This window comes from Lissotriton vulgaris, chromosome 2_2 (genome assembly GCF_964263255.1).
Source record: "Lissotriton vulgaris chromosome 2_2, aLisVul1.2, whole genome shotgun sequence".
In the NCBI taxonomy this organism is placed as follows: Eukaryota; Metazoa; Chordata; class Amphibia; order Caudata; family Salamandridae; genus Lissotriton; species Lissotriton vulgaris.
In genome coordinates this window covers 71,568,080-71,590,450 of record NC_141688.1, presented here as the reverse complement: position 1 = coordinate 71,590,450, position 22,371 = coordinate 71,568,080, and the positions used below count along the sequence as shown (strand labels likewise).

The following is a 22,371-nucleotide window of genomic DNA, read 5'->3' as shown; positions in this document are numbered from 1 at the left end:
TTATGTTTCAATATTTATGTAATGTCTCTAAAACACCGAATTTGCTTCTGAAAAGCTCCTATTCCACACTTAGATAGATGACATGCAAGTATACATGAGTCACAGGAGCAGAAAATCAATTCAGAAATGTCTCCACTGGTCTAAAGGCAATTGCAATGTGGATAATTCATTCCCACTTCTTAAAAAAAATTGACGCCACCAGTCCCATCTACTCTTCTTCAGAGAAGTTCTGACTTTCAAAACTAAGGCTAAAACCCTATGCACCCTCTAGGTCAATGTACAAACTCCCGTTCCACTAAAATTGCAAAGACCACCACCCTTCATTAGTCAGAGCGCTAGTAAACTCTTTGTTAGACTCCTGCAACGCCCTATTAATTGGACTGCCTGGTAAATTAACGGACTTAAAAAAAAGGCCCACAGACCTGCTGTATTCATTATCTATAGGCTAGGCAACACATCACCCAGCATTACAGAAACTTAGACTGGCTGGCATTAAAAGACAGGAAAACTTTCAAAACACTGGGTGCTATGGTCGTATAACTTGAGGACTCAGAATCTAAGCACTTATAGAGCAAACTTAAGTAATACACAGAATACACACCAGACTTCTCTAACCACCTTAACCTCCTTACCGTCCAAAACAACAGCAAGCTGTGAGGAGATAAATGCATCTCAGTGGATAGAACACACCAGTGGATCAACCTGCCTCAGCATATTTGAACCTCTTACAACCTCCTGTCATTCATTAAAAAAAACTGAAAACCTTTCTATCCTAGTAATTAACTTCCAGAGTTCAATTCACCTCTTGCTGTCTGGCTAGCGCCTAGAAGTAGCTCGGTTATGCAATGTGTTCTCTACAAAATGTATACATAAGTAACTAAAATGGCTATTGAATACTTACACTAATCAGGATTATCTAAATTAAGAATCACAAACTCAAAATATGATCTGGTAAAATTGTAATCATGTTGAATGTTGTTGTTTGCCCAATAAATGTTAAAAGTTGCAAAGAGAATGCAAACATTGAAAGAAGATTATGAATATATTCAGTAAATTAATGTTTCCCTCCCATAGCCAGACTTTCCTTGATTCAGTCAGCTACAGATTTAAAGATGTTGACATGTTTCAACCAGTCGCATTCTCGACTCAGCTTAATCCAAACATATTTTCTTAGGTTCCTTCCTACATTTCCACTTGGTTGTTTCTGGATTCGTTCCGTTTTTATGAACGTTTTAGAATTTTGCATAGAGGTAATGAGTATTGACTGTGATGAGGCCCACATCACTGAATATTCTTTGGCATTTACATAAGGACATTCATAAAACACCATTTAGTTTTCAAATCGTAAGTGAAAACGTAAGTTTTGATATTTTTTTGATGATGTAGTCAAATTAAAGGTTGGGAGTGTGGGTTAAGCTGAAATACGCAAGGTCATGGATCTAAATACGTTCAAGAGTCACTCATTTTTCTTTCTCATGTGTTTTACAGGCCCAGGACCTGCCAGATACATGCTACCACCTTGTGTCGGATATATCAACCATGACTTCAGCATGTACAGAGAACCAGCCTACAGCTTGCGAGACAAGCTTTTGAGCTCATGTGAGTGTTTTTCAAAAGCCAAAGACGGAAATAAACCCCGCCTCTCGTTCTAATTGAGACCCACGTTGACTGGTTTGTTTGTTTAGAACATGATTGGGTGTGGGAACGTCAATTTGTTAACACTGGGGCCTCGGATGAGGGCACTTTAAATTATACAGGTACTTGATTTTACTCAGGTCAGTTTCATCCTTAAAATAGATGTTGGGGTATATTGGTTGCAGGATAGATGGCTGTCCTATCTTATCTCAGAAAGTGCTGGGTGGCCTGGTCCGTATTTTTTTCAGCCAGCCTGTTTATGGTTGATTAATTCAGTGGCCAGAAGCTCAATTAAAATATAGCCATGTCTAATCACAGAATCTTGCAGATTCCTGAATGGGTTGTATTTACTCTCTGCAGTCACACACACCCCTTTCTCCGCAGAAAGTTGCATCGTTTCCCTCCTCCATGGTACTGGGCTCGGTCTGGAATAAAACTTTATAATGGTATTTCTAAGGATGCTCAGAATTCAGATTCACAGCTTGCGTTGTTACTTGGATTTCACAAGTAAACGTGCTGCTGTTTTGTTGGGGGATCAGGGTATTTATTTATGGTGAGACAATTCTCGAGGCAGCCTTTCAGTCCAGGGGAGCACGTGCTGAAATGTGGTTTATTTGCAGAGAGCTCAATTGTTGATATGGAAGATAGAAGCACACAGCAAGATACTGAAAGGTAGTGGCATTATAAGTAGTTAATCAAGTGGTGTCTTCTCTTAATGAAGTATACAATCACAGGAACTGTTTAAGCACCCATATATTGTGACTATATAACACAAGTTTATTTTACAAGCAATTATTAAATCTTATTTCATAAATATTACACCTGCCCACTACAAAGACACTTCTGGGGACCATTGTCGACTCTTTTCTACAAAACATCATTTTAATGGACTGGCTCCTGGAACTAAATAATGAACTTGTGGGTTTGGGGATGCTCTGCCTGCACCAAGGAAGTGCTTCTGATGAAGGAATGTCTCTCTGCATTTGATGGACATCTTGAGAAACCTCTTGTGCCCTAATGCACAATGTCATGCCCTTCTTGTCAGAATATGGCTCTGCGTGTAGGGTACATTTCAAGGCACTTCTGAGAAACACCACTGAACAATTCACCGATTATCAGAGCTATGTTAGTAACAGATGACTTCCAGGGGGAGGGCTGTCGCTGCGGCGGGGTCACCAACACATTAAAAAAATCAACGCAACTGCACACAAACTCACAAAAGCACGCTAACCACAGATCTGTTAAACATAAAATCTCCCTATGCACACATTAAACAAAGACAGTACTTAAAACAGCCACACGTTGAAAACAAGCACAGGGACAGGATTCCCTTCACAGTCACACTATGAGTGAGGTGTCCCCGCTCACCCAAGCCAGCACTATCACAAACACACCTGCCTAGTGTCATAGCAAACACACCAGCAGCCCTCTCTCAAACATAGAAGATTAAGCCACACACAGCTCCTCTAGCTTTTGCACATAAACACTGTTTCTCAGATGCACACATCCATTGCACCTACTGCAGATAAGCCCCCTTATAACAGACACGCTCATAAAATCTACACCGTCCCTCTTCTCACGTCAGATGCACGGTAGTGAAGTAAGGAAAAGTTCACTGTACCTCCTGCTGGGCTTCCGTGGGAAATGTTGATTTATTAATCCATAAGTCCAGAGAGAAAGCTCGAAAATACGGCCAACGAAAGATGCAGTACGCAGGTCCTTCCCTCCATTAAAAGGGAAGTGGTGGGAAATGTCTGCCAGCGGCAGCGACCTCAGTTTCAAAGCAGGGACAGGAGTTACGGGGAGGACAGGTTTTGGGCTCACGCGGCATTGTTTTGCTGTCTGTCTGCAGAACACCAGGGGACAGAGTGTGACAGTGCTGAGTGTGACAGTGAGGAGGCCAGCCAATACCTTACATTTCTGCAGGGAAAGCACAACGAAGGACAGGCACAAAGGAATGTGGGGACGCCTGTCCTTAGGAGGAGAATGGCCTCCACTGGCAGGGGTAAACAAGCATTTGCAATGCAATAGGTCTCGCAATGACATTGTTTTGAGCTATTGGCATTGTAAATTCCATTGTTTTTTATCCCTTTGTGAAGCATGAATTAAATGGTGTAATACAAAGGATGCCTTCCTTCAGGGGCATGCCAGCCGCATGCACGCCTCTGTGACAAGAGCAGGTGCAATAACATAGTTTGGCCTAGATGTATCAAGCCGTTTGCCAATCGCAAAGGCGAATTTCGGCCTTTGCGAATCTCAAACGGTCTATTTGCATGTTTTGGCATGCATCAAAAAATCGCAAATTTGCGATTCCTTATTTTGCCATAGCATTTAAGGAATCGCAATTTTGAGATTCCTTAAATGCTATGTATGTAGCATTTTTCAATTGCGAATTTTGGTTAAGAAATCACAAATTAACACCAACTTGTAGTTGATGTTAATTTGCAAATTCTTTTAAAAATGCACAACTTGGCATTTTTGAAGGTGGCATGTGACGCACACACATGCCCATAGTGCATGTATGTGCGCCATATGCACACACATGTACATTTCAGGGGTGCAGCACGGTGTCCTTGAGACACCCCTGCACCCTTGAAATTATTCTCAATTTGCGATTCGCAAATTGCGAATCGCAAATTGAGATTAATTTCACAATCATTCCTTTGGGCCTACTGGCCCATAGGAATGAATGGGAAATTATTCCTTAATTGCGAATTTGCAAATTACGAATTCGCAAATAAGGAAGATTAAGAAATCGCTAAAAAATTGCGATTTTTTACATACATCCCATTTTGCGATTTCTAAATAGGGATTCCTTAAAAATCGCTATTTAGAAATCGCAAAATGGAAGCTTGATACATCTGCCCCTTTGTTCCCTCCATCACTAGGTGGACTGGTGTGCTGTGTTACATCTGCATAACATGGCCCCTGGCGCTTAAAAGCCCAAGTTCATGACACATTTGGTATCACTTTGAATGGACGGAAAGCAGAGTTTCACGTTATACGCTTGAGAATACCTGCTCAACTGCAGTTTCAGCATAAAAGTAACTCTTGCTTTTGATGGGCGACCTCGAAGTGAGAGCAGCAACGCTGCCTAGGAAGGCCAATATTCGGGAATTTTGTAAAACTTCGCTGGCGCAGTAAATCTACAGGCACCCCTGATATGCACACATTTCAATAGCAGGCCTATTAACCCCCACCTCCCCCGAGTCACCTCACTAGACTTGTGCACTACGATTTTTTATTGAATAGATTTTTTTTGCAGACAGTGGGAGGAACAGAGAGACCTGAGATGAACCTGCGCGGCTGTTTTTTTGGCGTCTCTAATCGCATACACAAGCCTTAGCAAACTGTGACAGCGATGGACTGTTCGATGAGGCGAAGGCCGCGTTATCATCAGGGCGCCGTGACTCACTCCGTCTCAGCGAGGGTGACATCCCTTGCCGCTCTGCCACGGATACTTCTGAAAGGCTATGTATGTCTTAAGAAAACAAACCTTTCTCAGGGTACGGGTCTACGCTTGAATTCACCCCGTACGGGTATCATGGCACTGACAGAAAAAACTGATGTTTTTGTTACCCAACCCAAATGTGCTCATGTCATCGACTTTGGAAGGAGGAAAGCTTGAGAGGCCCTCCTGGGATTTCTAATAGGAATATTAATCACTAGAGTAATCATAGCATTTTTATTGCTGCCTGAAAGCTACACGCACAAGTTTGTAACTGCAGCAGGTGCATTTAAATCTTAAATTATTGCTTAACGCAGCGACCCCCGAGTTAGTGGGTGTATGGGGAGCGGTTGACAAGTGTTTTTGCATATGAATGTTTGCACGTGTTTTAGTGGGTGCATGAGCAGAGTTGACTCATGTATGTATGAATGTATGCATGTGTGTCAGTGGGTTCAAGGGCAGGGTTGACAGCTGTGTGTGAGTATATATATTATATACATGTATGCATGTGTCATTGGGTTCACGGATGGAGTTGACTGGTGGTTGTATGTTTCAATGCATGCACGTGTGTCAGTGGGTTCAAGGGCAGGGTTGACAGCTGTGTGTGAGCATGTACATGTATGCATGTGACAGTGGGTTCACAGGCAGGGTTGACAGCTGTGTGTGAGAATATACATGTACGCATGTGTCAGTGGCTTCACGGGCGGGGTTTACTGGTGTTTGTATGTTTCAATGAATGCACGTGTGTCAGTGAGTTTATGAGCGGGGTTGACAGGTGACCACTGAGAGATGGTGAGGGGCGGCTGAGGAACACGGCATGGCCATTGGGAGGGCAGGTCCTGACAGCTCTACTGGTTGCAACCCCAACTAGGCATTTTCGCGCACCCCTGAGATTGGGAGCCACAGGACTCGGTGGCACTGGGGTGTGATGGTGCGGTCCAGACGAACAACCTGGTCCTTCCCCCAACGAGAGAAGGGAGAGGCTGCAACAGGAATCGTGGTGCCCCCAGAGCAGGACCCTGATATTGCGGCCCACCTATGCAGGCCCAGCCAGTTAGTGTCCATAATAGAAAAGTGACTGGGGAGCTCTCAGCCCCAGCAATGTAAATCGGATTGTGTGGAAATGTGTACCACCAAAGAGCCAGGGCAGTTACTCAAGGAGGAGGAAGGTGAAACAGGGGGCTACCACTAAAGACATTAGAGTGACATTGGGGTCAATTCAGCACAGCGTCACAACCTTGTGCAGGTTTGGACGGCGCTTGCCGAACTTAGCGATCTTTACTCATTGCATAGCTGAGTGATAGGACTATGATACAGCAGCTTGTGGAGCAGGGAGAGGGAAGCTCAGCGTGGATCGGGAGTGGGCTCCCCCGCTGCCCACCATGTACTGCTGGTGGGAGAACTCCTGCTCGAGCCAGGAGAGCTGCTCGCGGCTGAAGATTGGGTGGATCCGCTTACACTTGCTGGCCCTGGAGCTCAGGTACTATTGAGACAGAAAAGACCACCGCATGCAAAGGAGTCGAGCATGACAGCATAGGGGCGTGCTCGGCATCACATCTCAGATCACCATAAAAGATTACCATGTACAGACAGCCAGAGTAGAGAATAAAAGCCATATTTAATGAGTGCCTATCCTATATTCAGCTGCACAACCTCCTTCCGTGCGAGCATAAGGCACGATGCTCTCTTTTGCCCCTTGTGGATAAATAAATAAATAAACATGCGCGGCCGAGGGGACACACACGCAAGCCTCTCAGAGAAGGGGGGCTCGAGTGTGACAATGTGAAGAGACGCAGCGCACATGCACTGCAATGCTAGGTGAATGGGAGGGGCCTAAGTGAGACAGGGCGGACACCAACCCGCTTCCAAACAAAACGGACACAAAACCTTCGACAATAGATGTTGCCAAGGCGAAGCAGCGCATGCGCTCTAACGCGAGACCTAAAAAATAAGTCTGAGCTCCCCAGCCAATCCTAGCACTGCTCTTATGCTGCATATAATACTGAGCAGAATAAGAGCAGTGCTAGGATTGGCTGGGCCATGTTAACACAACGCTCCATTGAAGATTGAAAGAGTGGTGTCTTTGCTGACACAGCACCATGTGAGCCTTAAATGTGGAAGCCTGAGCTGTGCATGTCAAGTTGGCCAGAGGAACAATACCGGCCAATATTATTATTATTATTATTATTATTAAAGGGGTTTGTAAAGCGCCTGGTGACGCCTCCCGGTGTGTCCCCGCGCTGTGGAGAAAGAGTTATATGAGGACGGAGAGAAAGGCTGCTAGAGAGCGAAAAGATACGTTTTCAGCAATTTTCTAAAAGAGGACTCATTCTTATCTAATCTGATGTTGGTGGGGAGGGTGTTCCATTTGTTGACTGCTAGAGAGCGGAAAGACCGACCTCCCATTCTAGCTTTTTTTGTGAGCGAGGTTTTGAGCAAACCCATTCCCTTGGAATGGAGGGATCTGTTGGGCTCGTAAGGCATAGCTAGATCGGACAGATTGGAAGGGGCTTTCTGATGGATAATCCTATGGCACCAGAGAAGTGCTTTGAATAGTATTCTCTTACCGATTGGCAACCAGTGGAGGGTAGCCAGGGAAGGTCTGGAGGGAGCTCTTCGGGGGAGTCTTAGTACTAAGCGCGCGGCTGAGTTTTGTAAGACCTGCAGTCTTCTGATGTTCTTTTCGGAAGTGCCCAGCAGCAGCACATTGCCATAGTCTATTCGGGAGGTAATAAGTGCCTGAGTCATGGTACGCCTGGAGTCTAGAGGGAGCAAATCCAGAGTTCTCATGACTCCAAAGCACTTTCCTACAGTTTTCTTGACATGGCTGTCATAAGAGAGTTTGTTGTCGATCCAGACGCCTAAATTCTTAGCTTCCTGGCTGGGGGTGGGTAGAGGTCCCAGACAGGTAGACCACCAGTCTTTGGTCCAGTTTGTGTCTTTTTCTCCTATTATGAGTACCTCAGTTTTTGTACCATTTAATTTGAGGCAGTGCTTGGTCATCCAAGCTGCAAGATTGCTCATGCAGGATTTGAAGTTGTCAGCCTCGGAGGAGGGAGCTTGGGACAGGGAGATCAGCAATTGAGTATCGTCGGCGTAGGAGACAAGCTCTACGCCGAACGATTGGACCACCTCTGCCAGCGGTGCCATGTAAAGGTTGAACAGGGTGGGACTAAGGGCAGAGCCCTGAGGTACCCCCTGTTCTAATGTCATGCTATCCGAGAGAAAGTTTCCTCTCTGGACCTGAAAACTCCTGTTAGTGAGAAAGGCCTTCAGCCACCCCAGAGCCTCTTTGGTGACCCCCGCTTTGTTTAGACACTGTAGCAAGATGGAGTGTGCTACAGTGTCAAACGCGGCACTGAGGTCCAGCATGATGAGTGCCATGGTCTTACCCTCATCGGCTCCTTCCCGCAGAGTTTCGGTCGCTCTCAGGAGCGCTGTCTCTGTGGAGAAGCTCGATCTGAAGCCCGACTGCGAGGTGTGAAAGGCATTTTGGGATTCAAGGTGGGCCATGAGTTGGATGTTGGCTACTTTCTCTGCTAGTTTTGCTAGATAGGGTAGCAGGGAGATCGGGCGCAGGTTCTCCAATATGTCCTGGCTCACATTGGTTTTTTTTGATGGGGAGTACTATTGCTTTCTTCCATTCTGCAGGCAGACAAGCAGTGGCAAAGGAAATTTGGAGCATGTGTCTAAAGTAGGGCTCTAAAACCGAAAGGCTAGCTGCTAAAATTTTGGGGGGAGCAGGATCTCGTGGAGAGCCAGATGTAATACTTTTACAGGTTTTCACGAGAATTTCGGAGGGAGGAACAGTAAAAGCATAAAGGCAAGATTTTGTACGTATGTGGTCTTCACTCTCAACAAAGTCAATGCCAGGTTTTATGTTACTGGAGAAATTAGCATATATGTCCGTGATCTTGCCGGAAAAATACTTAGCAATTTTATTGCAATATGACATGCGCAGATCAGTTTTACCCACAGCTGTTTGTCCCTCCCACTGAGAGATCCGTAGCACCGCCCCATAAGGTAATAAAGGAATTGAGGTAAGGGGCTAATTTAATGGTGTAAATAAGCCTGTGAAGTAGTGGCTCGCAGCAGTAGGGGGTCAACGCCCCTGTGCCTTTATAAAGGACTGCCACTGGACGTCAATGGTAATGGCGTCATCCAGAGAAGCAATATAGGGTGCCCTATCTAACGGCATTGCCATATGAAAGCTCCAAGCACCTGAGTGTGTGCTTCACCACCAGAATATCTGCATTTAAAACCGGGCTCGTAGAATTCCACCAGAATTGGTCTAAATTAACAATTCAATTCCATCAAAAGAAATTTCATTAATTATCAATTGAAATCCATCAAAAGAAATTTCTATAAAAATACCTCACCGTAAATCCTAGCCTGTTTAGCAACTTCTGCCTTTCGGGAGTAAAAACTGACTTTCTACCTGCAAGAACGGCACACATAATATGGAATTCTGCGGAAATACCCAGAGAATCAAGAGCAAAAATATTAAGGCTCAGATCTGAACCTCGTTACCTTCTTTATAAACCCCATACAGGCCCTCCAGGATTTTGCTATTTTGCGATTGCGAATAAATCCCGAAATTAGCATTAAAGTAAAAAAAATGAAAAAACGCTATTTGTACAAAAGCTCCTGCAAAATCTTTTTTTTAAACTTGGAAGATTATTTGACCATCCTTTTATTGGCCCTGCCACACTGGGTCAATAAAAGGAGGATGGGCAGGAGAGAGCTGTTCTCATTCTCTCGGTCTTGCTCTGCCATGCCTTTATCAGTTTCCTGTAGGCAGAGCCGCCTCCAAGGACCTCAAAACAAGCTGTGCCAGACCTGCACAAAAAGGGAAACAAGCATTTTCAATGCAATGGTTTCGCCTTTGGAAAAGTTTGAGCTATTGGCATTGTTAATGACAACATTTTTATTTATGTGTTGGTTTTGAAAACAGATAAATAAATGGCATTGTCACTTACATTGTTATTAGCTTAATCTCTGGAGTCTCTAGAACTCCATAGCACTCCCTAGCACTGTGCACTTCCTAGCTTCCCTAGTCCCTCCGCACCTCTTAGCATTGTGCACTCCCTAGCTTCCCTAGTCCCTCCGCACCTCTTAGCATTGTGCACTCCCTAGCTTCCCTAGTCCCTCCGCGCCTCTTAGCATTGTGCACTCCCTAGCACTCTCTAGTCATTTCCTAGCACTCCTTAGTCACTCCCTAGTCAATCTGCACTCCCTAGTCACTCTGCACTCCCTAGTCACTCTGCACTCCCTAGTCACACATGCACACTTAGAGCCACACCCCCCCAAAGCCACACACTCCTCCCAGAGCTACACACACCTCCCCCCAGAGCCACACACACACCACCCCAGAGCCACACACACACCACCCCAGAGCCACACACCACCCCAGAGCCACACACACATACACACTTTGAGCTCCACATATATAGCCAGAGCCACACACATACACACTGATTACAAACACACCCAGAGCCACACCCAGATGCACACACAGAGCTACACATACATACCCAGAGTCACACACATATAGAGTTATACATACACCCAGAGTTACACACACATATACACACACATACAGAGCCACACACACATACACACCTAGAGCCACATACACACACCCAGAGCCACACAAAGACATACACACACAGAGCCACACACACACACACATCCTGAGCCACACACACTCAGATCCACACACACAGAGCTCCACACACACACACCTAGAGACACACATACACCTAGAGCTACACGCCGCTTGCAAGCTGTCTAGGCTCGACCTAAAAATCAGAGTGGAGAAAATAAGAGTGGCAAAGTGTTTCGTTTCTAATAGATAGATTACTGTTGTGTGGCAAAGTTCGTAAACAAACTGGGGAATTTTCATCTGGGATTTGTATACACTAGGGTACTGCAATCTACAAGTCAATATGCTAAGCGTAATTACTGGCAAATGTAAAACATTGGCTTTATCAAAACTTATCCTAGTAGAAACCACCTTTCACAGAATGCAGAGTTAAAATGATTCATTTTGTACAAAACTGGTAGCGACAGAAGTACGATGTTGAGATTCAGCACCGTGTTGGTTGCAGCTACTGGGCACATGCATTAGTCGTAAAGCTAACATTAATTTAGAGGCTTTATACCTGCCAACAATTATGCCGACATCGCCGCAAAAAGCCGCAAAACAATGTCACTGAAGCCAAGCATGCATGCTTAGATAGCTGCAGTACCTTTTTTAGTACAGTAAATTGATCAAACATCCTGGCCATTTACAATTAAGAGTGGAAGTACGGATAGATAGATTTTTTTTTTTTTTTAAACAACGAGATAGAAACAATTACTTTCATATGTAAACCTAAGGAGGCATGCAAGACTTCTTCCCCGTGACCTACGGTTATACTAACGCCCTGTATATACAGTCTAAGAAAGGCTACAAAATCAGAGAAGCTGTCTGAAGAAGAGAACATTTTTTAAAGAAGCAATAACGCTAAGGATAGAAATATGGGTAAAGCAGAAACCTGATAAATGTTGACTCCATGGCAGGCATGTGGTATTGAAAATCGGTAGGGCAAAGTGTAAAATAATTTGACATGGCAAACATTATCTGCCCTAAATTTAACATACGTAATAAAATGTAACTCATTAAATACCTGAAGGAAAAACTAGACCAGTGTAAAAAAAATATTTAGATAACAGAAAGCAAGGTTCCAAGTGAACAATCAGTAAATGGGTGAACCTATGTGGCACAAATTATAAATAAAATTGTTTCAGGAGCACCATTGCATATCTCCTTGGCATCCCTTTTATGTACAACTCCCTTAAACATGCATCTACTCCATACATTTAATCACCTTATTATCTACTTAGACTCCTTTGAAATCTCAACCCTCGTGTCTGATTATCGAAGGCAAAGGTTAAATGGAGGGCAAGGGAATCTACTTTCACTTGCTAGATAGACCTACATCTCATTTGACAAATAGCAGTAGCAAAACCGAGGTAGGGTGGAGGCAAGGAAAGGTGGGTGCAACCCCGGCAGTGTAGGTGGAATCGAGACCACAGCAAAGAAGGGTGGTGAAACCATGTGGGTGGAACCAAGGCAGGAGCAGAGGGAGGGTGATTGTAATCAAGGCAGAGGTGGTGGAACAGAAGACGGGTGGGTGGAACTGAGGTGGGCTGGGGGCACCCCGGAGGCGTGAAGCAATGAAGACGAGGCGGGTCTCGGGAGGAGACGGGCAGTATCAGAGGGTCAGAAGGGAAGACTTGTGGGAACAAGGAGGGCAAGGCAGGATGAATTAAACTAGACGTGCGGAGGCCTTCATGCCAGGCTGCCCTCTGCTGACTGCACTTCGGGGCTTGGGACCGGTCACAGCGGAGATGCCAGGGGGGAGGGCGCCGTGCTGTAACCAGGAGGCGGTGTCAGCAGAGCGGGCCTCACCACCACGCCCGGGGCGCCGGGCTATGCGCACAAGCATTTACAAGTACAGCCCCCGCCCCCTCTCTTTGAAAGCACCCGCACTCACCGGCTGTCTTCTGGCGGGCGGGGCTAACCTCCTCACACTGGAGCCTTGCTCCCTGCAGCACTCCTCCGGCGGTCGCTTTGGGGCCGCGGGCGGGGTTCCTCTCCTCTTGGCTCTCCTCGATGCAGCAGGGCTCCCTCGCATCACGGGAGCCCTGCAAACCGGCCGCCAGGCTTCTTCTTTCTTCCCCCTGGGCTGCGGGGGCGGGCACTTCCGGCCAACCACTTCCGGGTCGCTGCGGGCAGCGCAGCGGCCCTTCTCCTTAGGCAGGCAGGCGGGGGCTGATTTTATCGGGCAAATGCCGGGTGGGCACCGGCTCTTTAAAGATAACCATCAATCGAGGTGGGCACTCGATCGGCCCACAAGTCCGCCACAAAACGGTCCAGATGCCGGGTGGGCGAGGGGGGGCGTGGTCGAATGACGAAAATAAACCCAGGGGGCGGGAAAGGGGGGAGGAGAGACGCAGAAGTGCCGGCAATGCCGGAACAGACTCGGGGGCGTTCCAGGCTTTCGGCTGACGTCGCGTGACGTCAGCAAAAGCCAAAGATTCTCGGGAACGCCCCCGAGTCTCCTCCGGCCATGACGGACGCCTCTCTGTTCCAATGGCTAGCCTCCATTTATGGAGCTAGCCAATGAAGCAGAGGGGCGTGTTCAAGTCACCCATACTAGAAACTACAGATTTCTCTGGAGGCGGAGCCTAAAGGCTCCGTCCCCCAGCGAAACCTAAAAAGTCTGCTGGAGCCGGGCATTGCAGGTGTGTGAGCATCCCGGCCTCATATGGCAGTCTTTCTCGTGGTACTCAAACTTGTCCAAAGAGTAGTGTGAAATACACGCTGCCCCAGTGGGTCGTTAAAGTAACCCTCCTCCCACCTTAGATTAAGATGGTGCAGGTGTGAGCCCAATTTGTAAACAGTATTCTGCACTCTCTTTGGCATCTGACATCTCGTTGCCAAGCTCAGGCTTGCTCCGAGGGGCTGGTTTGCTGACTGGGCCACATAATTTTGTGACAGACACATGTAACAAATATACTTCAAATGTTGCTTTTTTGCTGCAATTGTCTTGTTTTGCTCCTGTAACATTTTGCAAATGAGGCTGTGATGTCCTGGTGGGTCTGCCTATGCACCCTATAGTGACCTTTACTCTGTCATTTACCAGCTATGGCATTTCTGCTCAACACGCTAGACAATCTTTCATGCTCATTCACTTCATGCTCACCTTTCCCTTGGTGTTTCTGATCTGCCTCTGATCTATACCTCCCTTGTAGTCTGGCCTGGTTCTTCACCGCTGCACTTTCTTCTGTGCTCTAGTTCACACGAGGGCTCTTTCCTTGGGTCTCTTTTGTTCTCAGTGTACTCCAAACAGCTGTGTTCTATCATTTATGATTTTTAGGAATTCTGTGTGTTTTATGTGAATACTTCTCAAATCATTATTTATTTTCTTCCCTGTAGTCAGTCCTTGCATTACCATCTCTTCAAAGTCCTCTTCACCATCAAAGCCTGATGGGTCTCACACATGCACTTTAGCCCCATTAAAATAATGTAATTTTCAGCACTTTTCACCTCGACCCCTTTCTTGTGACTTACGTTTTCTTCTTGCATTCGTTCCCTTCTCTTTGTCTGTTTGTAACCTGGGTGTCATCTTTGGTATTTAGAGAGAATATCTGAAACAGAAGTATCGTGGACAAAAATATTGTGTCAAAAATATCAAGGACACAAATATTGTGAGTTTCGATGGGCAAGCAAGGTTTTTAACTAAACATAACTCCACATATATGTACCTTGACGATATTTATATCTTAGAGGTATGTAGATGTGGAGTTAAGGATAGTAAATCTATAATTACCTATTTGCACTTACTTCTCAATATCTTGGCCCTCAATCTTTTTGACACAATATTCTGTGCACACGATATTTGTGTTTCCGATATTCTTTCAGTGATCCTCAATCTTCAACCCAACCTTCCAAGGGGCTGATTAGCATGGTGGGTGGACTTTGTCCGTCCGCCATAGCCCCGGGAAATGGGACAGCCCGCAATGCATGCGTCGGTCCAGCATTTGCAATTTGGATGCGTTCACCACACTGGCGGGTGCATCCCGCATTTTTAACATTGCGGCAGTCGGTGCTGCCAGCACCGCCCGCCGCAATGCCAAAAATGCATGTTGAACATTGGAATTCACAAAGTGACAGGCACCACGCAGTGCCTGCCACGTTGTACATGCAAATGCAGGGGGTACCCCCTTGTGCACCCACCACTCCCAAAATACCTGTGGGCCAGCTACAAGCCCCCAATGTCTAGGACCACATGCCTTTCCGTGAAATGCAAATCCCCGCATGTATGAATGAATGAATGACTACGCATTTGTATAGCGCATGGCTACCCGAGGCATCCCAGCGCTTCAAGACCCATTCATCCCCAATGGCTCAGAGGAATAGGAAAGTTTTAAGCATCTTCCTAAACCTAAGATGGTTCTCTTCGAAGCGGATGGTGTCGGGGAGGTTGTTCCAGAGTTTTGCGGCCTGTAGGGAAAAACACCTGCCACCCATGCGAGTTCTCTTTATCCTTGGAATCGCCAGTAGATTCTTATTACTAGATCTTAGGGTCCTGCCGGTTTGATAGAGAGGGAACATAGGTTGGATTAAAAGTGGTCCAACCTTTGCCAAGGCTTTATGAACAATGGTCATGGCCTTGAACTCAATTCTTTGTTGCACTGGCAACCAGTGAAGTTGTCACAGCGCGGGTTTGGCAGAGGTCCTTCGCAGAATGTCCAGTAACATCCTGGCTGCACAATTTTGGGCAGTTTGTAGGACCTTGATTGCCCCTGTGGGGCCCCTAAGTAAACTGCATTTGAGTAGTCCAGGCGAGAGAGAATCAGGGCCTGTACTAAAATCCGCCTCGCCTCAAAAGGAAGGAGCCCAATAATCTTCGTAAGTGATCTAATTAGGGCATTGCAAGTAGCTGCTACCTTCCGGGCTTGCACCATGAAATTAAGACCAGGGTCTAACCAGACTCCAAGACTCTTGATTTGCTCTTTTGGGGGGGAGGCTGGCCAAGACTACTCGGCCACCATCCCTCCACTGAGGAGGGTGCGTTATGTCCCAGCATCATGACCTCTGTTTTTGCTCCGTTGAGTTTCAGGAAGGACTCATCCATCCACTCACGGACTCTGCTTAGGCAGGAGGAAAGATTGTCGTAAGTCAACTCCTGCCCAGACAGGGTGATGACTAGCTGAGTGTCATCAGCATAGGTCACCAGTTGCACCCCCAGGGAAGCACCACCTCAGCCAATGGCCTCATATAAATGTTAAATAAGGTCGGGCTGAGGGATGAACCCTGGGGAACGCCACACTGTAGATGCATATGGGGGGATGAAACATCATCCTCAAACACGGCGAAAGTGCGATTAGAGAGGAAGGAGTGGAGCCACCTCAGTGCGGTCCCGGTAATGCCCAAATCACTCAGCCTTTGAATCAGGATAGAGTGATTAACCGTATCAAAGGCCGCACTGAGGTCTAAAAGCAATATGGCTGCGCAGCTTCTTCTGTCCACTATCTTCCTAGTTTCCTCTATTACTGCAATGAGGGCAGTTTCCATGCCCTGCTTGCACCTAAATCCAGTCTGGGTGGGATGTAGGGAGTTATTATTTTCGAGGAATGTGGCTAACAAGGAGTTTACATATTTTTCGGCTAGCTTACTGATGGTGGGCAGCAGAGAGATGGGGCGATAATTTGCCCAGTCCTCCAGATTCAAATTAGGTTTTTTCAGTAGCGCCTTTACTCTTGCATGTTTCCACAGAGGTGGAACTAATCCAGCTGCCAGAGAGGTGTTAATTACCTCCTGGATCACTGGAGATACAGTATCCGATACAAGGTTAAGAATGGTAGGCGGCGCAACATCCGCCGGAGAGCCTGATTTTAGGTTCCCCAAAAGAGACTGAACCTTTAAGCAGTCGAGCGGAATAAATTCCTCGAGCAAGATCAAATCTCGAGGTGGAGGGAGAGGAGGCCCTATGGAAGGTTTCTGAAAATGAGGAATAGATATTTTCTACTTTTGAGGCAAAAAAGTTTGCTAATTCCCAACAGCTAGTATGGGCAAGAAGTGGGTCATTGACGGGAGTTGGAGGAGTAACTAAGGCTTTAAAGATCTTAAAGATTTCCCTGGGGGAGCTTACAGCTGAAGCAATTTTATCCTGACAGTAAGTGGATTGAGTGGCTTTAATAGCATGCTTATAGTTACGTAACAATGTTCTGTAACTAACTTTGCTAACTTCAGAGAAATCTTTCCTCCACATCTTCTCCTTCTGCTTGCATACCTGTTTAAGTGCTTTGAGTTCAGGGGTATACCAAGCTTTCTTGTTCGCTCCGCTACGATAGAAAAGTTCAGTTTTTGGGAGTGAGAGATCGAGTGAAGCCTCCAGCCATTGATTATAGCAGGCATTAGCTTCCGAGGGGTCATTACTAGGCTTAGGCAGAGTTTCCCTAAGGTTCGAGATCCATATCAGTTGGTAATTTGGACCAAACTCAGCTTACTTTCTTGGAGATGTTAGCAGGCCCTCGAAGTTCCAAGGGGGTCAGAGAGAAGCACAAGAGGGTATGGTCCGACCAGAGAACTCTCATAGAGTTATCAAACTTCAGCGTGCTCAGGTTGGTGAAGCAGTGATCGAGCAAGTGTCCTGCTTTGTGTGTAGGCCCTTTGACAATTTGTTTAAGGTGGAGCATCTCCAATCCTGCCATCAAATCCTGACAAGCCGGGGTGTCTGGCTCGTCTAGGTGGATGTTGAAGTCACCCTATATGGTGAAGTTGGGGACATTACTAGAGAAATTAATTGCACAATTCGAAAGATCTTCACAGAATTGGCCCCGCACCCACGGGGGCCTATAAAGCAAAAGCCCCGAGAGTGTGCAAGTTGGTGACAGTATGATGGAGAACATCATACACTCCCGCCTGAAATGACAACCTTCTCACTTCTACATCCTGCCAACAATGGCAAACCCCCCCCCCCCCCCCCCACCCCCCCCCCCCCACGACCGTCTATCCGGTCTTGTCTCGACATTACATAATTCGGGGGAAGAGCTCGGACAACATCCGAATCTGAGTTATTATTAGTCCATGTTTCTGTCAGGAAGAGCACTTCCAAGTCTCGTTCCTATAGAAGCAGGGAAATCTCGATCGCGTGTTTGGGTAGCGATCTGCAATTAAGTAATGCCAAAGTGAAAGGACGCGTTTCCGGGATGAGTTGAAAGTGACAGCCTATGCAAGGCCTAAGGTCACTAAAATTGGAGGGTATTGGTACACAATTTAAGCCTACCCTGCTTCCTAATTGTAAGAGTTGATCCCTATTATACCTTAGGAAGGGTCTTTCCTGCTCAATAGGTGCAAGGGGACTGGCCCCTGGGCCCGTCCTGGCCCGGACGGGCCCAGATGGGCTTACCTTAGGCGCTCCTTTGGGGCGATGTTGGCGTGACCGCTGAACGCGTCTGCTGCGCGGAGGCATGGCCGTCTGAATAAATACTGGCGCCGAGTGCCTGGTGCCTCAGCAACTAGACTGCACCCTATCCTGGGGGAATACCTCCCCAAGATGGCCGCTCTGCTCCAGCTTTGCCTCCCAAGATCGAGGCCCGACTTAGCACCTACTCGGCTAAGTCGCGTGGTGCAGGTAAATTAAAAAATGCCCCAAAGCAAACATAACAATTCAAAATAAATGTATAATGGTTTTTAAAAAACAGGATACAGCAGTTACAGACAATGCGCGCAATCTCCCGGCTTTTCGCCTCAGGAGAACAAACGGGTCTGTTAATATGGATGGTGATGTCTACCAGACACCGCCACCATATTGAAACCTTTTCTGCCCGGTTGACTCATCGACCTGGCGGAAAACTGTCAGGCGGTCTTAACGTCCGCCGGGTTCCCCCCGGCCATAGTAATATGGCGGGGGGAATTGGGTGGCGGACGGTGGTTTATGACGGACGGATCACCACCGCCATGCAGGCGATGGCGATCCCCCGCCATTGTAATCACTCCCTAAATTCCTTCACACAGTCAATGCACACAAACCTCTTCTGTTTGTTATGTTTTCTTTCACCAAACAGGAACACGTTCAATGCTCAATCACTGCTCCTCTTCATGTCTTTATTTCTAACTTTACCTTCACCAATCCATCCACATTTGCACCATTCTCTTTGAGCTTCATTCAAGCATTCAACACTTGACATTTCCTTTCTGCACACACATCCCACCCATTCTCGTTTCTGATTTCTCTGGACCGATTTCTATATGATTCTATTGTATTCTGGTATTTGTTAAGCACAAACATCTATACATGTTTTTAGCTGAAAATCATGAGGCTGGCAATTCAACATATTTCCAAACGTAGGGGGTTTCACAGTGAGGACCTTAGTAAAGAATCTCTTCCACACTCTGGAACTCTTAGAAATCTTGTGGTAGAACGCATCTGCAACCTGAGAATACGTTTCTTGAATTTCTTGGCTGAGAAGAAAGGAAGATTAAGGTAGAAGACCCAAAGCACCATCACTGCCACCTTCAAGAGTATCCTCATGTGAACAGAGAGCCAGTGCAATGACTTTAAGGTACCTGAACCAGAAGCAATCTTTTTTAACCTAAAAAGAAACCTGGAAGTTATAATTTCTGCAGTCTCTTAATTGAATTCTGGGCAAGTCCTGCATAGTTTAAATTGCACAAATAGAGACGGGATTAGACAAAGATGGTCACCATTCTTTTTTTTAGTGCATGGTTCAAGTAGCCAGAAACATATCTCAAAGCCTGGAATTGCAAAAAAACAGGCTTTGGACATTGCAATAATTTGTGAAACCAAAACGACTTTGGCATCACAAAACCCCAAAGGTTTCATACTGCTTCTGAGAGACAGGACTTTATCTCATAGAGAGGGGTCGAAGATTTGGATTCCAGAAAAGCAATTGAGCTTTTGGTGAGCAAAAGGTTCATTTTGAAAGGATTTAGTAGAAGTTTCCTCCATTTTTAAAGTCCCCATCACTTAGTTGACTCTTGTTCTCAACACATTCCTCCTTGACACTCTAATTCATTCTGTGCTGTATAACTAGCCTTTCAGTCCACAAGTTCTTGAACTGTTTCCAGAACGACAACGCTCCACTGAAACTTCCTCCAAATCACTGAAATCTTTACATCCGGACCACTACCACCCACCACCTTTGTTCTATAATCTACAACGGTTTTATCCCTACCATTCACCTGATAATTATATTTGTGACTTTACCTTCCTTTGTTGTCTATGTACAGCTTTTTGATAAAAGTAATATGCAAATAAAAATGTAAAATGACAATTAGAAGGAAAATGTTTGTTCTGCCACTTTGGAAACTTGTTTACAGTCACCTTTATTTCTTTTTTAGTGCTGGGACCATCTTTCAGCCCAGGACCCAAGTACATGATTGGCCGCCGGATTACTCGCTTTGGCCGCGATGGTATTCCAGAGTATACCCTGAAGTCTCGGCAGAGAGACCCAAGTAAGTGAGCATCCTAACTCTACTAGAGAGTCACCTGGCTGCTAGTGTTCCCTATTCTCCATCCTCTTAGCTCTATTTTATCATCATGTAGTTGTGTAGATATACCACAATCACGCACTCTACCCAGAAAATGGAAGAATTATGATTAGCCTTGTGCAAAATTTAAATTACACTTTTGTAATTTGTGTAATTTTTCAAGAATTTCTATTACCCTTGTTAAGCAAAATTCCCGAAATTTCAACATTATGCCACTTGCACAATTATGTGCTATTTGCTGTAAGAATTTACAGCTAAACGTGCCATTCAATGGAAATATTTACAGCGAAAACTTGCAAACAGCAGAACAAGAGTGGCTGTTTTTCATAATGCTTCGTTTAAATGCATCGCTATGCCAAAAAAGAGGTGGGGATGCATTTCAAGCTAAAATATAGCACAAATTGACAGATTTGTATTTTGTGTAATTATGTGTAATTCCAGGTAATTTTAGGAACATTTCATGCAATTATGTGAAAGCAAATTACACAAATTTCACACACCCTAATTATCATCAGACATTCTATCCATTACATTTTCCATTGATATTTTTTCGTGTCTGTGTCTCTCTATGTCATCAGTAAGTGCCGCATATAATTTTTGTTTCATTTTTTGCTGAAAAACGGACTTCACTTTACTCAGTGTGAGAAATTGTGTATTCTGAGAGGTCTTGCTCTGTGATCATCCCAGTGTTCCATACGCCAGAGAGATGACTGCAGTAAGTTCTCAAATATTCATGTTCTAATTATCTACCTGAAATCTTTCTTAATTATTCAGATTCTTCTGACCTAGTCAAAATTTGTCATTGAGAAGAGTTCACTCTATCAGAAAGTAAACCCATACCAATCAAATCCTCTAACCTTGGTTTTTCTTTTATAGGCCTCTTGCCTTACCCAGTGAGGCTATAAATGAAAGCCACACTCACAATTCCTATTGTGTAGCTATCCCAGCATTCCAGGGCCCAATGAATATGCATCTCATGAAGATTTCTGGAAAGCAATCACTAATTATATAACTTTGCTACATTAAGGATAAATCATAGTGCCATGACTTTGTCCTGATCCCCATGAATACCATAAATATGCCAGATTCCAGTTGCATGCTAACAAATTTGTATGAAGGGCTCTAGGATAACATTCACCACATTGAATACCCAAATATCAGACATTACTACTGTGTAGCTACTAGCAGGACACACATGGGAAGGACTCACAAAGCTATCTTACAAATATTTGCATAGAGCCATATACCACTACCAAAGAGACCCTCATATGGTGGTGGTACCTACATAGTTGCAGTCACTTAGTCATTTTTAAAACAGCTTTCCTGCCCCATGATTATCAGAGTAGAGAAATCTCTGCTGGTCATATCCATCAGAATAAGGCGATTGAGACTGATCTACCCTGCACCGTCTTGCATCAGCTTCTCATATGATCTCTTCTGTAGAAGTAACTGAAGCAAAACCAAGGGAGCAACTTACTGCCCTCAAAACGAAACGACCAGTAGATTAAGTGTGGTTAAACAAAAACAGACACATAAACATAATAATTCTCTCCCCCCGCTGGAATAACAGAGTTCTAGGTGCCACACTGGCTGAACCAAAAATTCTGTAAGAAGGTGATCTCAACATCAAAACATCAAGCGCCTAGCACAACATCCTTAGAGCAATTGCTACTAGAAAGAATACCCTTAACCCCTTCCATGCTGATGACGGCCCCCGTCTGTCATGCAACACGGTGGGCGTGAGCTGATGACGGCTGGGGGCCGTCATGATCCCGCCCACTCTTTAGAAGTGCCGCACAGGCGCAGGATCGCGGGCGCTCCCAAGGTGTTAAGCTAAATATCCTGGTCAAGATCTCAAAGAGAGGTGAAAAGAGAACATTTGAGGACATCAAAACCAAAGAAAGATATCCTATTAGCCACAATACCCGCATGCACTTGCATAGACATAAAAAGGGTCTTCCAGGAGATATCAATGCCTCTCAACCAAACAGCTCCTTTTGCAGAATCTGGAAACAAGTACTGGGAGCAAAGTATTGGAGTGATTCATTATGTGGTTAAAAACAAGACAACAAGTTTGCTTGTTGAAGTTTTTGCAATAGAAGACAATGGTCACGGGTGGAGCTCGATGAGTGCAGCCTCATAGGCTCATCCAGGCACACATTTCATTTTAGTGAGAGTGCCTCGAGGCATATATAGTTTTCAGAGCAGGTTTTGAAAA

General features: G+C 45.5%; 1 protein-coding gene across 1 annotated transcript in view; it reads left to right on the top strand.

Annotated features, from left to right (window-relative positions):
- Window positions 1-1,493: 1,493 nt before the first annotated feature.
- CIMAP1C (ciliary microtubule associated protein 1C) overlaps window positions 1,494-22,371 on the top strand; it is a 75,077-nt gene continuing 54,199 nt past the window's right edge. The window contains exons 1-2 of the mRNA XM_086959862.1: window positions 1,494-1,599; window positions 20,004-20,117. Of these exons, the coding sequence (XP_086815988.1) occupies window positions 1,509-1,599; window positions 20,004-20,117 (205 nt within the window). The 5' untranslated portion in view covers window positions 1,494-1,508. The remainder of the gene's footprint in view (window positions 1,600-20,003; window positions 20,118-22,371) is intronic.